General features: G+C 39.5%; 1 protein-coding gene across 3 annotated transcripts in view; it reads right to left on the bottom strand.

Annotated features, from left to right (window-relative positions):
* Positions 1-15,100, bottom strand: part of b4galt7 (xylosylprotein beta 1,4-galactosyltransferase, polypeptide 7 (galactosyltransferase I)) — a 59,619-nt gene that overhangs the window by 35,234 nt on the left and 9,285 nt on the right. For 2 of the 3 annotated variants that reach the window (XR_003051921.1, XR_003051920.1), the window contains exons 6-7: positions 10,254-10,317; positions 9,531-9,587 (exon numbers count right to left, since the gene is read on the bottom strand). Coding sequence is in view for 1 of the 3 variants with exons in the window: in XM_025063018.1 (XP_024918786.1) it covers positions 10,180-10,317 (138 nt within the window). In the remaining 2 variants the exon portion in view is untranslated. Of the gene's footprint in view, positions 1-9,530; positions 9,588-10,164; positions 10,318-15,100 lie in introns of those variants that run through there. The other variant, XM_025063018.1, reaches the window with a different exon arrangement.

Raw genomic sequence — 15,100 nt, forward strand, 5'->3', positions numbered from 1 at the left:
AAAAGGTCTCTGGTGTTCCCTTCGCTAAAAAAAAAAAAAAAACTTTGAGCGCTCCTGCAGCAGATTAGTACACAGCGACTTCTAATTGATGAAACAGGGCAGGGGCCCATCAATGAAGTGATGTTATCCCTGCTGACGCTTTGAACAACACAACAGAAGGATTAGTAACGCTGATAGCTGCAAGAAGAAAGAGATGAGAGTTTAACTTCCTCCTCAAACCCCCCCCCCCCCCCCCCCCCCCCCCAGAAAAACACTGTTAGCGGAAGTACGTTTTCAGGCATTTTCAACCTAAAAATAGGTTATCAATAAACTTCATGCATAAATGTTAATCTAATTTCAATATAATACAAAATTATTTTTTTAAATACATAGGTTACACCCAAAGACAAGCTCTCATTTAGAAAAAAAGAAAACCAATCATCAATTGATAAAAAAATTAAGAAATATATTCCAAAGTTTTACAATTGTATTTCCCAAAAAACTGTAATAGTTAAATGAATATGAATAATTATAGGACTAAAATTTGGTAATAAATAGGACTGTATAGAATTATAGGACTAAAATTTGGTAATAAATTGTATGACTTCTCCTCACTAAAGTCAAAGTTTGGGTTTGGATTGTTACACCAGATTCATTTTTAAAATTATATAATTTTATTAAAGTTTACACTAAAGGATATTTTTAGAAATACGTTTCTTCAAGTGAGAGCTTTAATCTGCAGGCTATAATCCTATCATATTTTTAATCGCCCACAGGCAATAACATAGCCTACAGAGTCAAAAGAAATGGGGGTGGGGTTGTGGGTTTTGGCGGCCCATCAGGACATTTTCTACACAGACTCTGCAAACGTTAAGCATCTATCCAGAGGGGTCTTTAAATCCCTGTTTTGTGATTTTTAAGGGCAATTTTATTTGAAGAACCTTCGGTCCCGGGCCTTTGATAATTTCTCACCCTGGTGTATACATGCACTTATCCAATTCATCTGATGGGAACTAAAGAGTCCCATATGGAAACAGGACCAACAATTACAGTAATTGACTCAAGACACCTGCTGCTGCTGGTGCGTCCTGGTTGACACGTGGTGACGTTGAGTGCGTAATAATCAGCCATCAGGACGCCGCTGAGGCCCAGGCTGTGACACTCCGACTTGAGAGCCGGTGCTTGATTTGTTTCCCGTAAGCCACTTTGAAGTGGTTGTTTTTTTATTTTGTTCTCCAAACCTGGAGTAAGAAACCGCGACTAAAGTTCCCACTTCAGCGCTTGTGGTCGCAGGCTGTAATTAAAGGGTGATTAAGAGGCTGGAGCTCAGTGAATGGAAGTCTAAAGAGTCTAAAGACCCCCCCGCTGCTCCGCTGTTGGACCCAGCATGGATGACTTAAGTGATTCAGGCTAATCAGCGGTCAGAATTAAAACAGTCACAGTTGTCAAGGAGAGGAAGAAAGAGGAGGAGGGGAGAAAGTGAGGGAAAGGAGAGGAGAAAGAACAGAAGGTCGAGCCAAAAAAAAGATGGAGGGAGGACGGACACGTTATTGTTGGAGAGAAGTACAGAGCAGCTCGGCAGAAGGCGTTTTATTCTGCATAAATTAAAAATGCTCACACACACACTGGCGGGTATTAAAGGAACAGTTTGTCGGACAATTAGGTGATATGGAGACTCATTAGCATGGAACGTGACGGCCAATTACACGTCTGATGTTGGCGTCCTTGCAACAATCCAAAGATCCAAGTCACTGTTTACATGATAATTCAGGCTCTTTTAAGTGTCCTAAAATGCTGACTGTGCTGTGAGCGCCTCCTGTTGGTGCTAGAAGGCCTGATACATTAAGGCTCTTTCTAAAAAAAACATGGCTGCCAACAAGATTAAAGGAATCATGGCTTAATGAGTAGAACAGACTTCATCAGATTCTGCTCAAATTACCTGAAGAACTTTGTTATTGTTTATCAAACAGCCTTTTCCCACTGATTAGAAGGGAATTTAAATCAGCGTTTTTGCTCACAGCTACACCAGAAGCTATGCCTTAGCTCCCGCCACTTTTTCAAAGTCAGGTTTAATTGCCCTCCACACGACATTTTACTGTGTGGGGATTGAAAAAAAAAATGCAGTTGGTGAAAACACTTGTCAGTGGAAGGCTTTACTATTTGGCTGGTGTGGAAGCTGAACTTCGACATGATGATTGTTGCGACTTCCCAGTTATAAATATAAATTTTGCTTTTATAAAAAAGCGTAGAATTTATAATTAAAAAAATATTCTTATTATGCCCCATTTAAAAAAAACGGCAATTTATCTCTTATGGGTTTGAAGAGTCACTATCACAGAATGTGCAAGAATCACGATCTCCGCACATCAACCCTTGACTAAGATGACCAAACCAGACCACCACAGTAAATAGAACAACTAGAGAAGTGGTCGGAGGGTCAAACTGAGTCAAATCCCAGTCTTTGTCCCACAGAATATATCAGTTGCTCCCACTCCCACTCCTGAGTGTGTGATAAAAACAAAAAGATAGCATCCTGCGAATAACACACAACAATGCTGTGAAAAACAATGGCCGTGTTGTTTAACAGCACGTACATTTGGGCTCCAAGGCAGAAAAAATATGTCATGGCAACATGTTTGGCCTCCAAAGTGGAAACAGAGGCGATGCTCGTGCAGAGCGAGTAAAAAACTGTAAATGAATCACAAGTGATGCGACAACTCACTCTCTCATCAACACTGATACACAAACGCAAACATACGGTGGCTCTTCAACAGAGGGATGATGAAGTCAGTGGGATCATAGCCACGTGGAAAACAATCATGAGCTTCATTATAAGTCAATTAAATTCTACTGTGTTTTTAAAGATCACAGCAACGAACAGCTCTATCTCCTGCTGCCTCCATTACTGATAAATGATTTGGTCTTTTATGACATGAAGTTAACTCATGAGGCAGCAGTAGATAAGCAGAAAGTGTCTCTTTCAGGTAAAAACTATTTATATATTTATATTTATATATCCGATCACTGGCAAAAGAGAGCAGTTAAGTATTTACACTATTTTGTGTTTCTGTTTCCGTGTGCGTGTGTGTGTGTGCTTGGACAGCTGTTAACGACACTGTGGTTTAGTTAATGATGGAGGAGGAGCCGCAGCTACAGATGGTGTGGAGACGACAGTTACAGACAAAATGTCACATGACACAAGGCATATTTTCATTCGCCCGCTTTAACGCTTCATATTTTACAGTAGGTTTGAGTTGCACTGGTGGAAAACTAAATATAGAATATTGTTCTATACACATTGTGAAACATAATTAGTTAAAAAAAATCTGTTAAAAAACACTCTTGTTTCTATATGGCCATTCTAAACATTAAAACACAAAGAACCACACGCAGCAGTCACAGGGTTGTAGGTCCCTGTTGGTGTGTTTCACTTGTGTTTAAAAGCTACAGGGAGCTAGTTAAACACCGTCTCCTGGGAACAAACAGTGGCCATCATTACTGTGATTTTCTTTCTGAATGCCTGTGTTGAATCAAACACACGGATTAACAAGCAAACACAACAACAAATACAATCACAGGTGACGAAAACAACCTCCAGGTAAGTTAATAATCAACTCTGGATGCTACCAGAGCTGCAGGTGAACAGGTGTGAGCTAATAGTGTGAGTGTGATCTAACACTGTTATTGTGTTATTTTTATGATGTCAGTAATTGTGTGCATCTTTGTAACTTTTGGCTGTTGATGGTTTGAAAACTGTGTATTTCTGATCGTGTGTTTGACTCTAACCATGTCTATGTAGGTCCACGTGTGCAAGTGTGAGCGTCTGTCTGTGTGTTCCTGACTCTGTGTGTGTGTGTGTTCTTGAATCTGTGTGTGTTGTGTTAATTGTGACCTGTGGGCTCTGTGTGAAGTCTAGGTATAATTATCTGTGTAATTGTCGTGTATTTTGTAAAGTGCCAGATCTTTTAATTCAGGATCAGCTCTTCTCACCTTCAACGGCCAAGGGCGGTGTTCACCGTGCACATGCACACACACTTTGAGTCTTTGACACACACCTAGACACATCCTGTGTCCCATGTGACACCCAAAGGTGATGCTGCTGCAATATTCATGAGATAGAGACTCTCTCTCACTCTCTCTCTCTCTTACACACACACACACACTTTGTCACTTTCTCTAAAGCTTGCGGTTCTTTTGTTCTCTAACATGTCTGTGATAAGGAGGGTATCGAGTCGCTCGCCCATCTGTGAAGATTGCACAAACACAAACGACGCCTATCCCTATCCCAACCAGTACTGATCAACATTCCATTCCTTTGTGCATCCAGAGGAAGTGAACAAAAATACTATCAACAATAAATATTTTTGGGCGGTCAAAATTGTTAATTGTTTTTCTTTCAGTGATAAGGTCTGCGTCAATTTCCTGTGTGAACAGGAAGTGAAACATTTCTTTCAAACCTCATGTAAATAAGCACATATTTGTGCCATTATTTTGAAAACCAGAAAATGTACTTCACGTAAGTGAGGACCAACAGGGAGTGTAAATTGTGAATAAAAAAACTACTAAATATATATTTTAGACATTTAGAAAACAGTTGATTAAAATGTTAGTGTAGATGAACAGAAGGTGATCATTTTATTTAAAAAAAAACAAAACATTTTCATTCCAATATGGGCAGACTACCTGGATCCACTCCACTAACGTGTAGTCACATTATCTGTTTAAACAGGTGGATTAAAAATGAATAAGCTGTGACTCTCTGTGGTATCGCAGTAAAACGCCCGACGATTCGCCTTGTTCTTCATGTGGTCATTTTGCACCCCTGTGATGCGTCATGTGATTTCTGTACGGGAAGTGTTCATCTTTGCCGTCGGGCTCCTTGTACCATTGTTGAGCATTGACAGTATTTAATCCCCGTCAGTGCTTCATGGCAGGTTTACAGTTTGGGTGTGTTAAGCTCTTTTGTAATCAGTGAGTCGTTTACAACTTTTATCACTGACTCCATCGCAGCCTTGCATGTTTCCCCCGACCCCTAAACATCATGTCTCGTTCCAAACGCCTCACATTCATCAATGACGCCGTCACTGCCACTCAGGTATGTTGATGGATGGCATCAGTGACTATTTGTGTCAGATGAGTTTTAATGGATGTTTTTAAGAGTAATTTATGGCCACTTGTCACGACTGGTTTACACATACAAATGCCAAAATCTTGCCTCCCGCCCTCTGAGAAAAAGAAAAAGCTCCCGCTGCAATCATCGACTCAACTCCATGCTGAAATACCTGTTATTATCCTCGGCAGGTATGAAGACCTGCGACCCGGTTTCCCTCTGCACACACATACACACGCACACACACATTAGGTTATTTCCAGACTTTTCAATAAGAAGAAACAGTCTGTACATTTACTGCCAGCCTATGTCTGCCTGTGAAATATATCATTATATTTCATGTTTCCTTCCTGAGGGTGTTTTGCTGCACTCTATAAAAAAAAAAGAACTTCAAGGAGGGTCTGAAGAAAGGATGCACACGATGTATTATTTCAAACATTAACCAACAGTTACTCTCAATGCAGGTTTGATGCCAGTTCAGTAACTGACAATTATTTGCTTCTTATGGATCATACAAAAAATGTGAACTGAAGAATAACTGTTTATATATATATATATATATACCTATATCTTTATATGGCTTCAAATCTTCATATGGCTGGTTGTTATACTGAATCATCACTCGTGCACACGGTGAATATTTAATGGTAAACAAACAACCACTGACTCCTGATATTTTCCAATATCGACATTATCCTCTAATAAAACAGTCTCCTCAATGCCAGTACCATTAGTAATAGCTCTCCACTTCCTGTCACTGATGACTGTCCATGTATTGCTAATAATCATTACCAACAACAGACTGAAACTATAATATCCGCTCACTGTGGGCATTTTCAGCAGCATTAACGAATACCTTAGTCCTTTATTTCTCATGGCCATTTGCCGCTAACACTTAATAATAATATATAATAACCTGCCTCTCATGGGCTGTGTTGATTATGACAGTGGGTTGTTTTTTGCTCACTCTACACAGTGTCATTCATGATAAGTATAAATATTCATGACCTAAAAGGCTAAGTCCAAAAGTGTCTGTTTTTAAAAACTAAAATGTGTCAATGTACATTTTTAAAAGTGTTGAATTGTATTGCTTTTTATTAGGTTGTTCATTTTTAAACACACACTTCCATATTCACTTGCTCCTTATCCTGCTACATCCTGCTGTTTTTTTTGGTCTTAGTAAATTACAAACATCTGACAGAGGCTGACAAGTACAGTATCTGTTCAGTTTTGGTACCAATAATTATATCAATCAGTAAACATTAATAAATCATTTCTATTGGCAAACAGCAATATAACTATTTACAAGCTCTGTTTGTGATTTCTTTTGTGTGCTGCCAATGCAATTAACAATAATTAGTCAATTAGTGGCCTGTATAGATATCAAATGGCTAAATGGTCATGCAGATTTATTTCCCCTGGAAATTATTACTTTTTACTTACCACCAAAGGACAAGGGTAAGATGAAGTAAATATGTAGGATTATGATTGCGATCTGATGGGTTTCTGTCAATAAGCGAGGTGTGTTGTGGTTTTTATCCTTATCATTAACGTAATATATTAACGTAATATATATACATATATATTTACTCTATACTACAGTATATAAATTGAACATACTTTATATATACAATATACTGTATGTTTGGGTAGTTATTATATGTACATGTAGCTGTATGACAGCATGATGCAGTTCCTACATTATATGGTCACTACTACATACATGGGGGGGGGGGGGTGATGTGGAAAAGCCGTGGTGTGAGTCTGACGTGTGGGAGATGGTGACGAAACAAGAGGAGGACCTGTTCTTATCTGATCTAGACCACTTTAGGAAGACACCTGTGTCAAACAGGACGATATATATTACCACCTAAGTAGACGTCAACCCCCCCAAGGACTAGCACTGGAAGTGGGCGGAGCTGTCGGACATGCAGCTGCAGGCAGGAAGTGAAGCCGACAGGGAAGGAAACGCCTTTTATTTATGGGGAGGTGAAAAGCTGACAGAGAAGGTGATGCAGGTTCAAGACCGAGGAATGAGGAGAAAAATGGACGACAGGAAGTCAAAACAAGTGCACAGAATTACCTAATTAAATTACGTTTTTAAAGGGGAAACAGGACACTCCACTTAAGTTAGTCTGGCTGCTCTTCTTTCCTGTCCTGAAGGTGTTTTCAATGTTTAGGTGTTCCATTTTACATTTGTCACTATAATAAGGCAGGATAAGACAGAGAGACATCTCACCCCAAAGTGCTTATGATACTCAGCCATGACAGTCTGTGTCCTAAGACCCAACCAATGATTAATGACTACGTTTAACCAGGACGGACATTTTAAATCACTGATGTCGAAAAGGATAGTGGCGTACAGTGATTCACAAAAGAAGAGCTAGGTCGAAAAAAGGAAAAATCACTTAGGCAGTTCCAGAGGTATTGGTCTAATACCCGAGAGACCTGAAGCTAATAGCTACATAACAATAGAAAACAATCTGAACCACTCTCATAATCTGTTAATATTATACATGCCATAGAATAACTATAATGCCATTTAAAGGACTTAGTTAGATTTTATTAGATTACTTCAAATGTTAGCTTCACTGCATGGCTGGTCATGTTCACATGCTGCTATTGCAGCAACACATTAATATTTTCACATCAATCAACAGTTAACTGTGCAGGATGTACTTGTGAAACATGCCTGTACTGTCTGTTAGTGTTGTTGGGGATGACTGTAGTGAGTAATGTATGTAGTATTGTAACATTGTTTGGCACTATTTCCGTTGAGCTAACATGTTTTTCTTTTCAGAGTCCATCATTTTAAGTCTTGTTTTGACCCAAACCTATGGTTTTCCTCTGTCTTGTAAACATTGTGCGTGTTATCATGACAACAGAACGTCAGTTAAAACTATGGCGAGAAGTTTTGTCTGCAACAGTCGATGCATTGCTGTGTTTATTTTTGTTTTTTTACCCGAGGACTGCTGCCGAATCACAATGGTTCTGTCTTTACATCTTTAATGTAATCACTCTATCTCTCTTGTTCAGCATCAGCATCTTCTTAACATCAACGAAAATGTCTTTCATGTCTGTGCTTATGACTGTAAAACATGGTCAGACGTGTATGAAGACATAAAAAAAAACCCAACAGCCCATAGAGGTAGCAAGTCATCGGGCAGGTAAACAAACACAAGGTCGAGCAGGGAGGTGTTTAGCAGCTAATTGTCTTCACTGGGGAAATGATGTGGCCTCACTTAAAGCCTGTAAAGTCCCTCGGCCTGGGGCTGGAAACAGACGCTGCTACAGGAAGAGCCCAGGGGCACATGCACGAACGATGGCAGACACGCACACACACACACAGAAATGCTTGGGTGTCCCTCAGAAACACACACCTGGAGACAAAGGGAGTGTCTATCAGCGGCACACACACACACCTGAGCCCCCCAGCCCCGCCCCCAAATTCGCATGACACCTGTCAACACATTTGGTGTGGAATAAACATCCTCTGAGCTCGTCTGGCAGTTCGACTAGCAGATCAAAGAGAAAATGTCAGAGGAGTCAACAGGACAGCTCACAGATCTGCTCCCACACCACAGTCCTGATTGTGGTTGAAAAGCCTGTGTAAAAGTTGATGAATTCTAAGGCCAACACTGTGCTTAACAGGTTCCTGGAGTAGCAGGGGTATTTTCATGTTTGTGAGTACAAAAACCAATACATCTTTGGGTTTGGTTTCTATAATTGTGCAGTGAAGGGGAAGGTAATGTTTGATAGGTGGCGTTGCTGTGGAGAAGGGTGACGACACCACAGTGAGGAGATACAGAAATGCTTACATTCATTTTTAATTTTTAGCAGAAAGCTAATTCAACCCAAAAGGAAACAGATCATTCTATATTGAACAATAAGTTATCAAATTGACACTGCCACCACCTTAGACTAGATGGATGGACCAGAACAGAAAGTGAGCGGAGCTTTTGAACCATTAGTGCATTTTGATATATATTTTTTTTAAATCTCCTCATTTACTTCTATACGAAAGGTGGGCTGCAGCTCCAGCACAGGCTAACTTTAGGGGCAAAACATGTTTTCGGAAACCTCTTTAATAACTTCACTATAAAAGAAAAAGATGTATAAGAAAGTACAAGTCATTACCAAAGAGAACAAAGGGAAGTGTGTCCTGTCTGCAACATCTTGAATATTTCTTGTAATTTGGAACTCGATAGAACTCTGGGACGCCTGTGGACATGTCTGTTTTATCACTTACTTTATACAGAAATATTCTCGTCTCCTTTTCCGTGTTTTAAAGTAACAAATGCCATTTACACAGTGAGTTGAGTGACAGTAAAGGTCATGTACAGACACATTGTCCATGGTTTCCGTTGAAAACACCCCACTGAGTTTCCCACAGATCATTTCACATGAATATATAACGTGTGACAATATAATCAGGACTTACTTTTTCATTTCTCAGTCATTCCAGTGCAGATGAAACCTTTACACACTTGACGTACAGCTGAAAATAAATGCAATGGAAATAGTTAACATATGGTAAGAAAAATGTGTATAAAAAAACAAACAAAAAAAAAACAGGAGAAATACAAAGGGAATAGGATGAAATCTGCTAGTACTGCAACAGCCAGACTGGGAGAATAAGGTTATTCTATTCCATACAGATAGTAAGAAGGTTAATTTCAGACTCAACTTTGCAACATGCCAATAGGGCCGATAATAAACACCTAGTTCAATTGTGGTCAAAATGGGGGATGTGCCCCTCCAGATGGGGTGCAGGGACATCATAGACAGGCTGTACAAAGATCCATTCTCTATTGTCTTATATTTCCTAAATGTCCCACAGTGAAGTTTTATAGCAATAGTGTGTTTTCAAATTCAACCTCTGGTGAAATTCTCAGCTACTTAACACTTTTTACTTTTGAGACCAGTGTGTAGGAAGTGCTGATACCTAAAGGAGGGACTAAAAATTAAGCAAGTCAGTTAACTACTGAAGAATATATTACTTGCAAAAGAAATATTCCACTTTCCACATAAGGTTTTTTACTTTTAAATACAAAAAAATAACACACTTGTTATTCATTTTGCTGTTCATTTTAAATTTTTAATTCTCCTTTTAGACTTTGATGTGGGCGAGCGAGCAAAATTCCAAACATAAATAACTGCTTACCTGGAGAGAAGATGTAAAACACAGCCACGCATGATGCTGACATATGTTTGGCCACGGTTTGATTCTGTTGAGCCAAAAATTGATCTGATTATCATATTAAGAAAAAAAAGTGTGTACAGTTTTTCTTCTGATAGTGACATCTGTTATTGTAATTACACACACATGAAAAACTCTTCTCAGGCAGAGACAAAGGTGGTCAGACAAGCTTCTCTTTGAACATGCGTGCACTACACATTCACACACGTGCACACAGTATGTGCCGTGATGATCGGCCCGTGGGTCTTTCTGTCAGTTTCTTTCACTCCAAGCATTTGACAACTCCAATCAGCTGTCAGTGGTTTCAAACGCACCTCCCCGCGCTTCCTGTCATTTCATCTCCGATCTGACGACACGCTGACGGACCGACTGTTTCTCTGACACTAACCGCGGGTTTGTGATTACTTCTGCTGCGAGGAAACGAAGGAAATGGAAGTGAAGTGGTGATGGCACTAAGGTATCGAAAGCTTGTGACACTGACATGAAGTATTTTAAAGAGATTTGTCTCCAGTGAGTGATGACACAGTCAATTTACAGTTGAGGGAAATACAGAGGCTGACACATCACTGTTAGTGTCCTCCGCATCCTGATTGATGTTCCTGATTATTTTCCCTGAGTTTTTTCAGATTTGAACTACAGTGCTTTTCTATAAATAAAGCTCATAGTCTCTTCTAATAAACACAAGTTCTATCTCATTATGCTGGGCTCACTTGATTACCTCAAATGAATGAGGCCCAGCATCAGTGTGTTGAGGTTCTGCTAGTCAGTCGCCATAGTGCAAACATTAAACCCCCTCATACTACTGTATAAGACATGATTGGACAGCTGCTGGCAAGATTTGTGAGTGAAATCTAAAGTCTCTTTTCACTCTGTAATTGGGGAAATTCTTGTAAATCAAAGTTTAATTTAAGAGGGAACTCCCTGGAAACCCCTGCAGGGGTCTCCGGCAGCTCCAGTTTGAGAACTGCCTCTCTGCTGTACTTGCCCAAACTGTCAGTCAGTGTGTAGGAGAGCCTGCGGCCTGCAGTCATCTCCTAAATGGTAATTTATGTGTTGTTGTGGAGGACAAATTGCTGCAGGAGGTGCACTATTAGTTAAACTGTGTTTCACAGCGACGTGTTTTCACCTGCAGCACAGCTATGCCAAAAATGTTATAACTCAGCGCTGGGACACCGGCGGCTACAGACTCAGGCTTTAATAGTGAAATGGGGGGGTTGGATGGGTTTTTACTGACACGCCGTCCTGTTAGAGATGCTGCTCAGGTTCCCACAGCTGTAAACCCTGTTCAACAAACAATAGATAGAACTTGCAACAGTCACAGTTCTGTGGACACCACCGCATACAGCATGATACAACATCAGAAAAGCATGAGTGGGACTGTTTCCGACAAAAACTGACCACATCTGGCCATGTCCAATTATGACCTGCATCCTAACGTGAGCAGAATGACGTGCATTGTACGTCCAGTAATTCCATCGATCATCTACAGTCAACACACACATTCATTCTGTCATTTGTTCTGTTTTTGTTTCACCAAATACACCATCTGGGACAGTACAGTAAGCAGGTGTACAGCTGACAGGCTGACTGACACAGATGCCAAATGCTTTGTACCGGACTGTAGACAGATTAATGCTGCAGTTTGACCACAGCTTCACCAAAGGTTTGAAAGCAACTACATGAGAACATGTTCTACAAGCCACATGTACATTCATAATTCCATTCTTTGAATTAGTCAAAACTAAAACAGTTGTGAAACACAAACATCACCTGTTGTTATTTGTCTTTCTGATCCAGTAACATAGAGATAATGGGTTTTGTCACATTTAGTAATTTATCTTGAATTTAAAATGATGAATCATGATTAACCCACAGCTAGCCTATGATTAATCGGATTAACAATGCCTATCTCTTGCCAGCCCTAAACACGTCATACCTTCAGTGAAAATATAACCAAATGCTAACACATTTTCCAATTAAAATGCTTTTGCACACAATAAGATTGCCCAAATCTAAGATTTGGACACATTTGTTGTTGATGTCATGGTGGAAGAATCTGTAACTCCAGACAGGAGGAAACAGAGAACAGAACTCAGCCAAGGTAAAACACACAGAGCAGGGCAGACTGCTGGAAGAATGGAGAGTGACAGACCTGGCAGAGTCTCCAGCAGTACACTGACAAACTGACACCACAAATCCACACAGACACCAGGTGTGACGAGTGAGACAGGGAACAGGTGAGTGTGATCAACAGATTAGCTAGGGAGACGGACAGAAGGGCAGACAGCCATGATACATGTTAAACCACAAAGATATGGACTTCTAGCTCCACTGATAATGGAGCTGCTAATCCTCAACACTCCTTTTTAGTTGTCTTTCTTTCCACTGGAGTTTGTGTTTGTTTGGGAGCAGTGACATTGCCAAGTTTTCTGTTATAAAGTTTGTGTGCTTTCCTGCAACTGCAGAGACATGATTTGCATAACAACATTGTTAAAAAAAATACACACACACACAAACAGAGATGAAACAAATTGTACACACCGCACTATCAATGCCTGCTGAGCCAGAGATGTGACAGCAGAAAGATGGATGGATGAGCCTCCATTTCTGATGATGAATGTTTAACTAAGTGTAAACAGACAGGACGTTACTTTATTATTGTTTATTTTCACTCTAAACACACAGTCAAAAGTCAAAGATACTGTCTATTTGGTGAGATGATTCTAACAGAGTATGAGAGGTGAACATTTTATTTTTCTTACAGTAACTCTAATGTATTTGTTTTCCTCATAGAAAACAAATACATTATGTATGTCACAACTAAGGGACTGCCTTGATTATCATCAGTGGTTCAACCAGGAACCATCACATATGGAGCCAAAGAAAACCTTTCATGACCAAAGTCTCAAAGTTCCCATAGTGTTGATAAATTCTTCACTAGAGGCACAGCGAGAAGAGTTTTCAGTTTCCTTTCTGTACATTTACAGTTGACATATGTAAATGTTAAGCTCTCTTTTGACCTTTCTTTTTAAGTAATTATGTGTACTTCGAGTACTGTAAAGCTTATGGATTATGGTTGAAAATGTAAATCCTAACCTTTTGTTAATGATATTTTTTTTGAACAGTTGAACATCAGTTTTTGTTTAAAGGGACACTTAGCTTTAGTGGATTGGTGTCTCTGTTAAAATAATGCAAATGTTTAGAGACATTTCCATTTGAACAAACCAGTTGACAACACCATTACACTTTCATAAATAGGTCTTTTTGTAAAGAAGCAACTTGTTTTGACTAATATGCCTCAACAATGCATTAGAAACCAACTAATTGTAACAATTTGTCATTTGCTAGAATCATCGTATTAATAAAACTAATCAACTGCAGTGCTGAAAAAACAAATGAGGGACTGAAATGTTTTGTAAAAATTTGAATAAAGTACATGCAAATAACTACAACTAGTAAAATAACCACATCGAATGATAAATAGACAGTTAGTTTAATTATGTTCAACTTTTACAAAGAAACGGTTCTTGTGTAATACTCAGATTAGTCTCAGATTTTACAATTTTTTGTACCCACTGTTCGTTATGTTGGTAAGGTATCCCTTGTTGATCCTTATTGATTTACTAATCTTTACAAATGTGTCTTAACGTGAGGCGAACCTGAGAGTCCGGACATACAAACCTCCTAAAAAACGAGACAGCGCCCTCGAGTGGCCAAACATTAAATGGCACCAATCACAAACCACACACGTACATACACATTATTGCACACACACGAGTCGGGCTGCAGGTGACAGTGTTGAAGACATTTCCATTAGGGGTGATAAAGATACTCACATGGAGATCAGGACAGAGGGAAGCTGAGGATGAGCAGTTTGAAGATAAAGGTGAAAATGTGGTAATGTTCAGGGAAGAGATATTGGATTAATGTTAGAGCTGGATGAAGAATACTAAATACTAGAAGTATACAACATTTTATACTTTTTATGCTACAATAATTAGTAATGTGAGTCAATTGTGATCATATAATGTATAGTAAATTGAATTTCTCAATTTTATTATTAAAATCTCGATTTTATTATTTATTAATAATACTTTTTAAAGGTATTTAAGGCTAGGGTTTTTATTTGGACCTACCAAAATGTGAGAGGCAGGGCAGAGTCCTCGCAAGAAAAGGATACATATGATACTGTGTGTGTGTGTGTGTGTGTGCGTGCGTGTTCCCTCTGAAAATCTGTCTGATTCAGTTCAGAAGCTTCCAGCAGCAAAGCAGCCAATCAGAGAGTGACAGACAAGTGAGAGTCCGACCATCTGTAGGTGGATTGACGCCGAGACACAGACATACAGACACACAGAGACACACAGAGACACGCGCACACACACATTTTGTCCACTGTTTGATATGTACCTGCGTTTTTCCTAGTTGAGGAGAGACCACCCTGTAATGTTGCTGTAAAACATCTCATGGCCAATCACTTTGTTTTATGTCTGTAGCTCTGATTTACGGACGTGTGGCCTTATGAGGTACTGGCACGGTAGCATGTGTAGAAAGTGCTTCACACACTCCACTGCACCTGAATTGTTTTTAACTCACTTTCCTCCACTCGCCTACATCAGGCACAACATTGCGAGTAAATGTGGCATCATGAATCACGAAGGCAAAAATAAAGCCATGCTGGAAATCGCATGTTCAACACAGCAACCAATGTTGTTTTGAAAGATTTTATCCATTGCAGAAACAGAGACTCAAAATTAAAGCCATGACCTTCGACCCACCTTTTTTGCCATCAACGACCAAAAACTAGTTTCCCT

This window comes from Cynoglossus semilaevis, chromosome 15 (genome assembly GCF_000523025.1).
Source record: "Cynoglossus semilaevis isolate Cse_v1.0 chromosome 15, Cse_v1.0, whole genome shotgun sequence".
Taxonomy (NCBI): Eukaryota; Metazoa; Chordata; class Actinopteri; order Pleuronectiformes; family Cynoglossidae; genus Cynoglossus; species Cynoglossus semilaevis.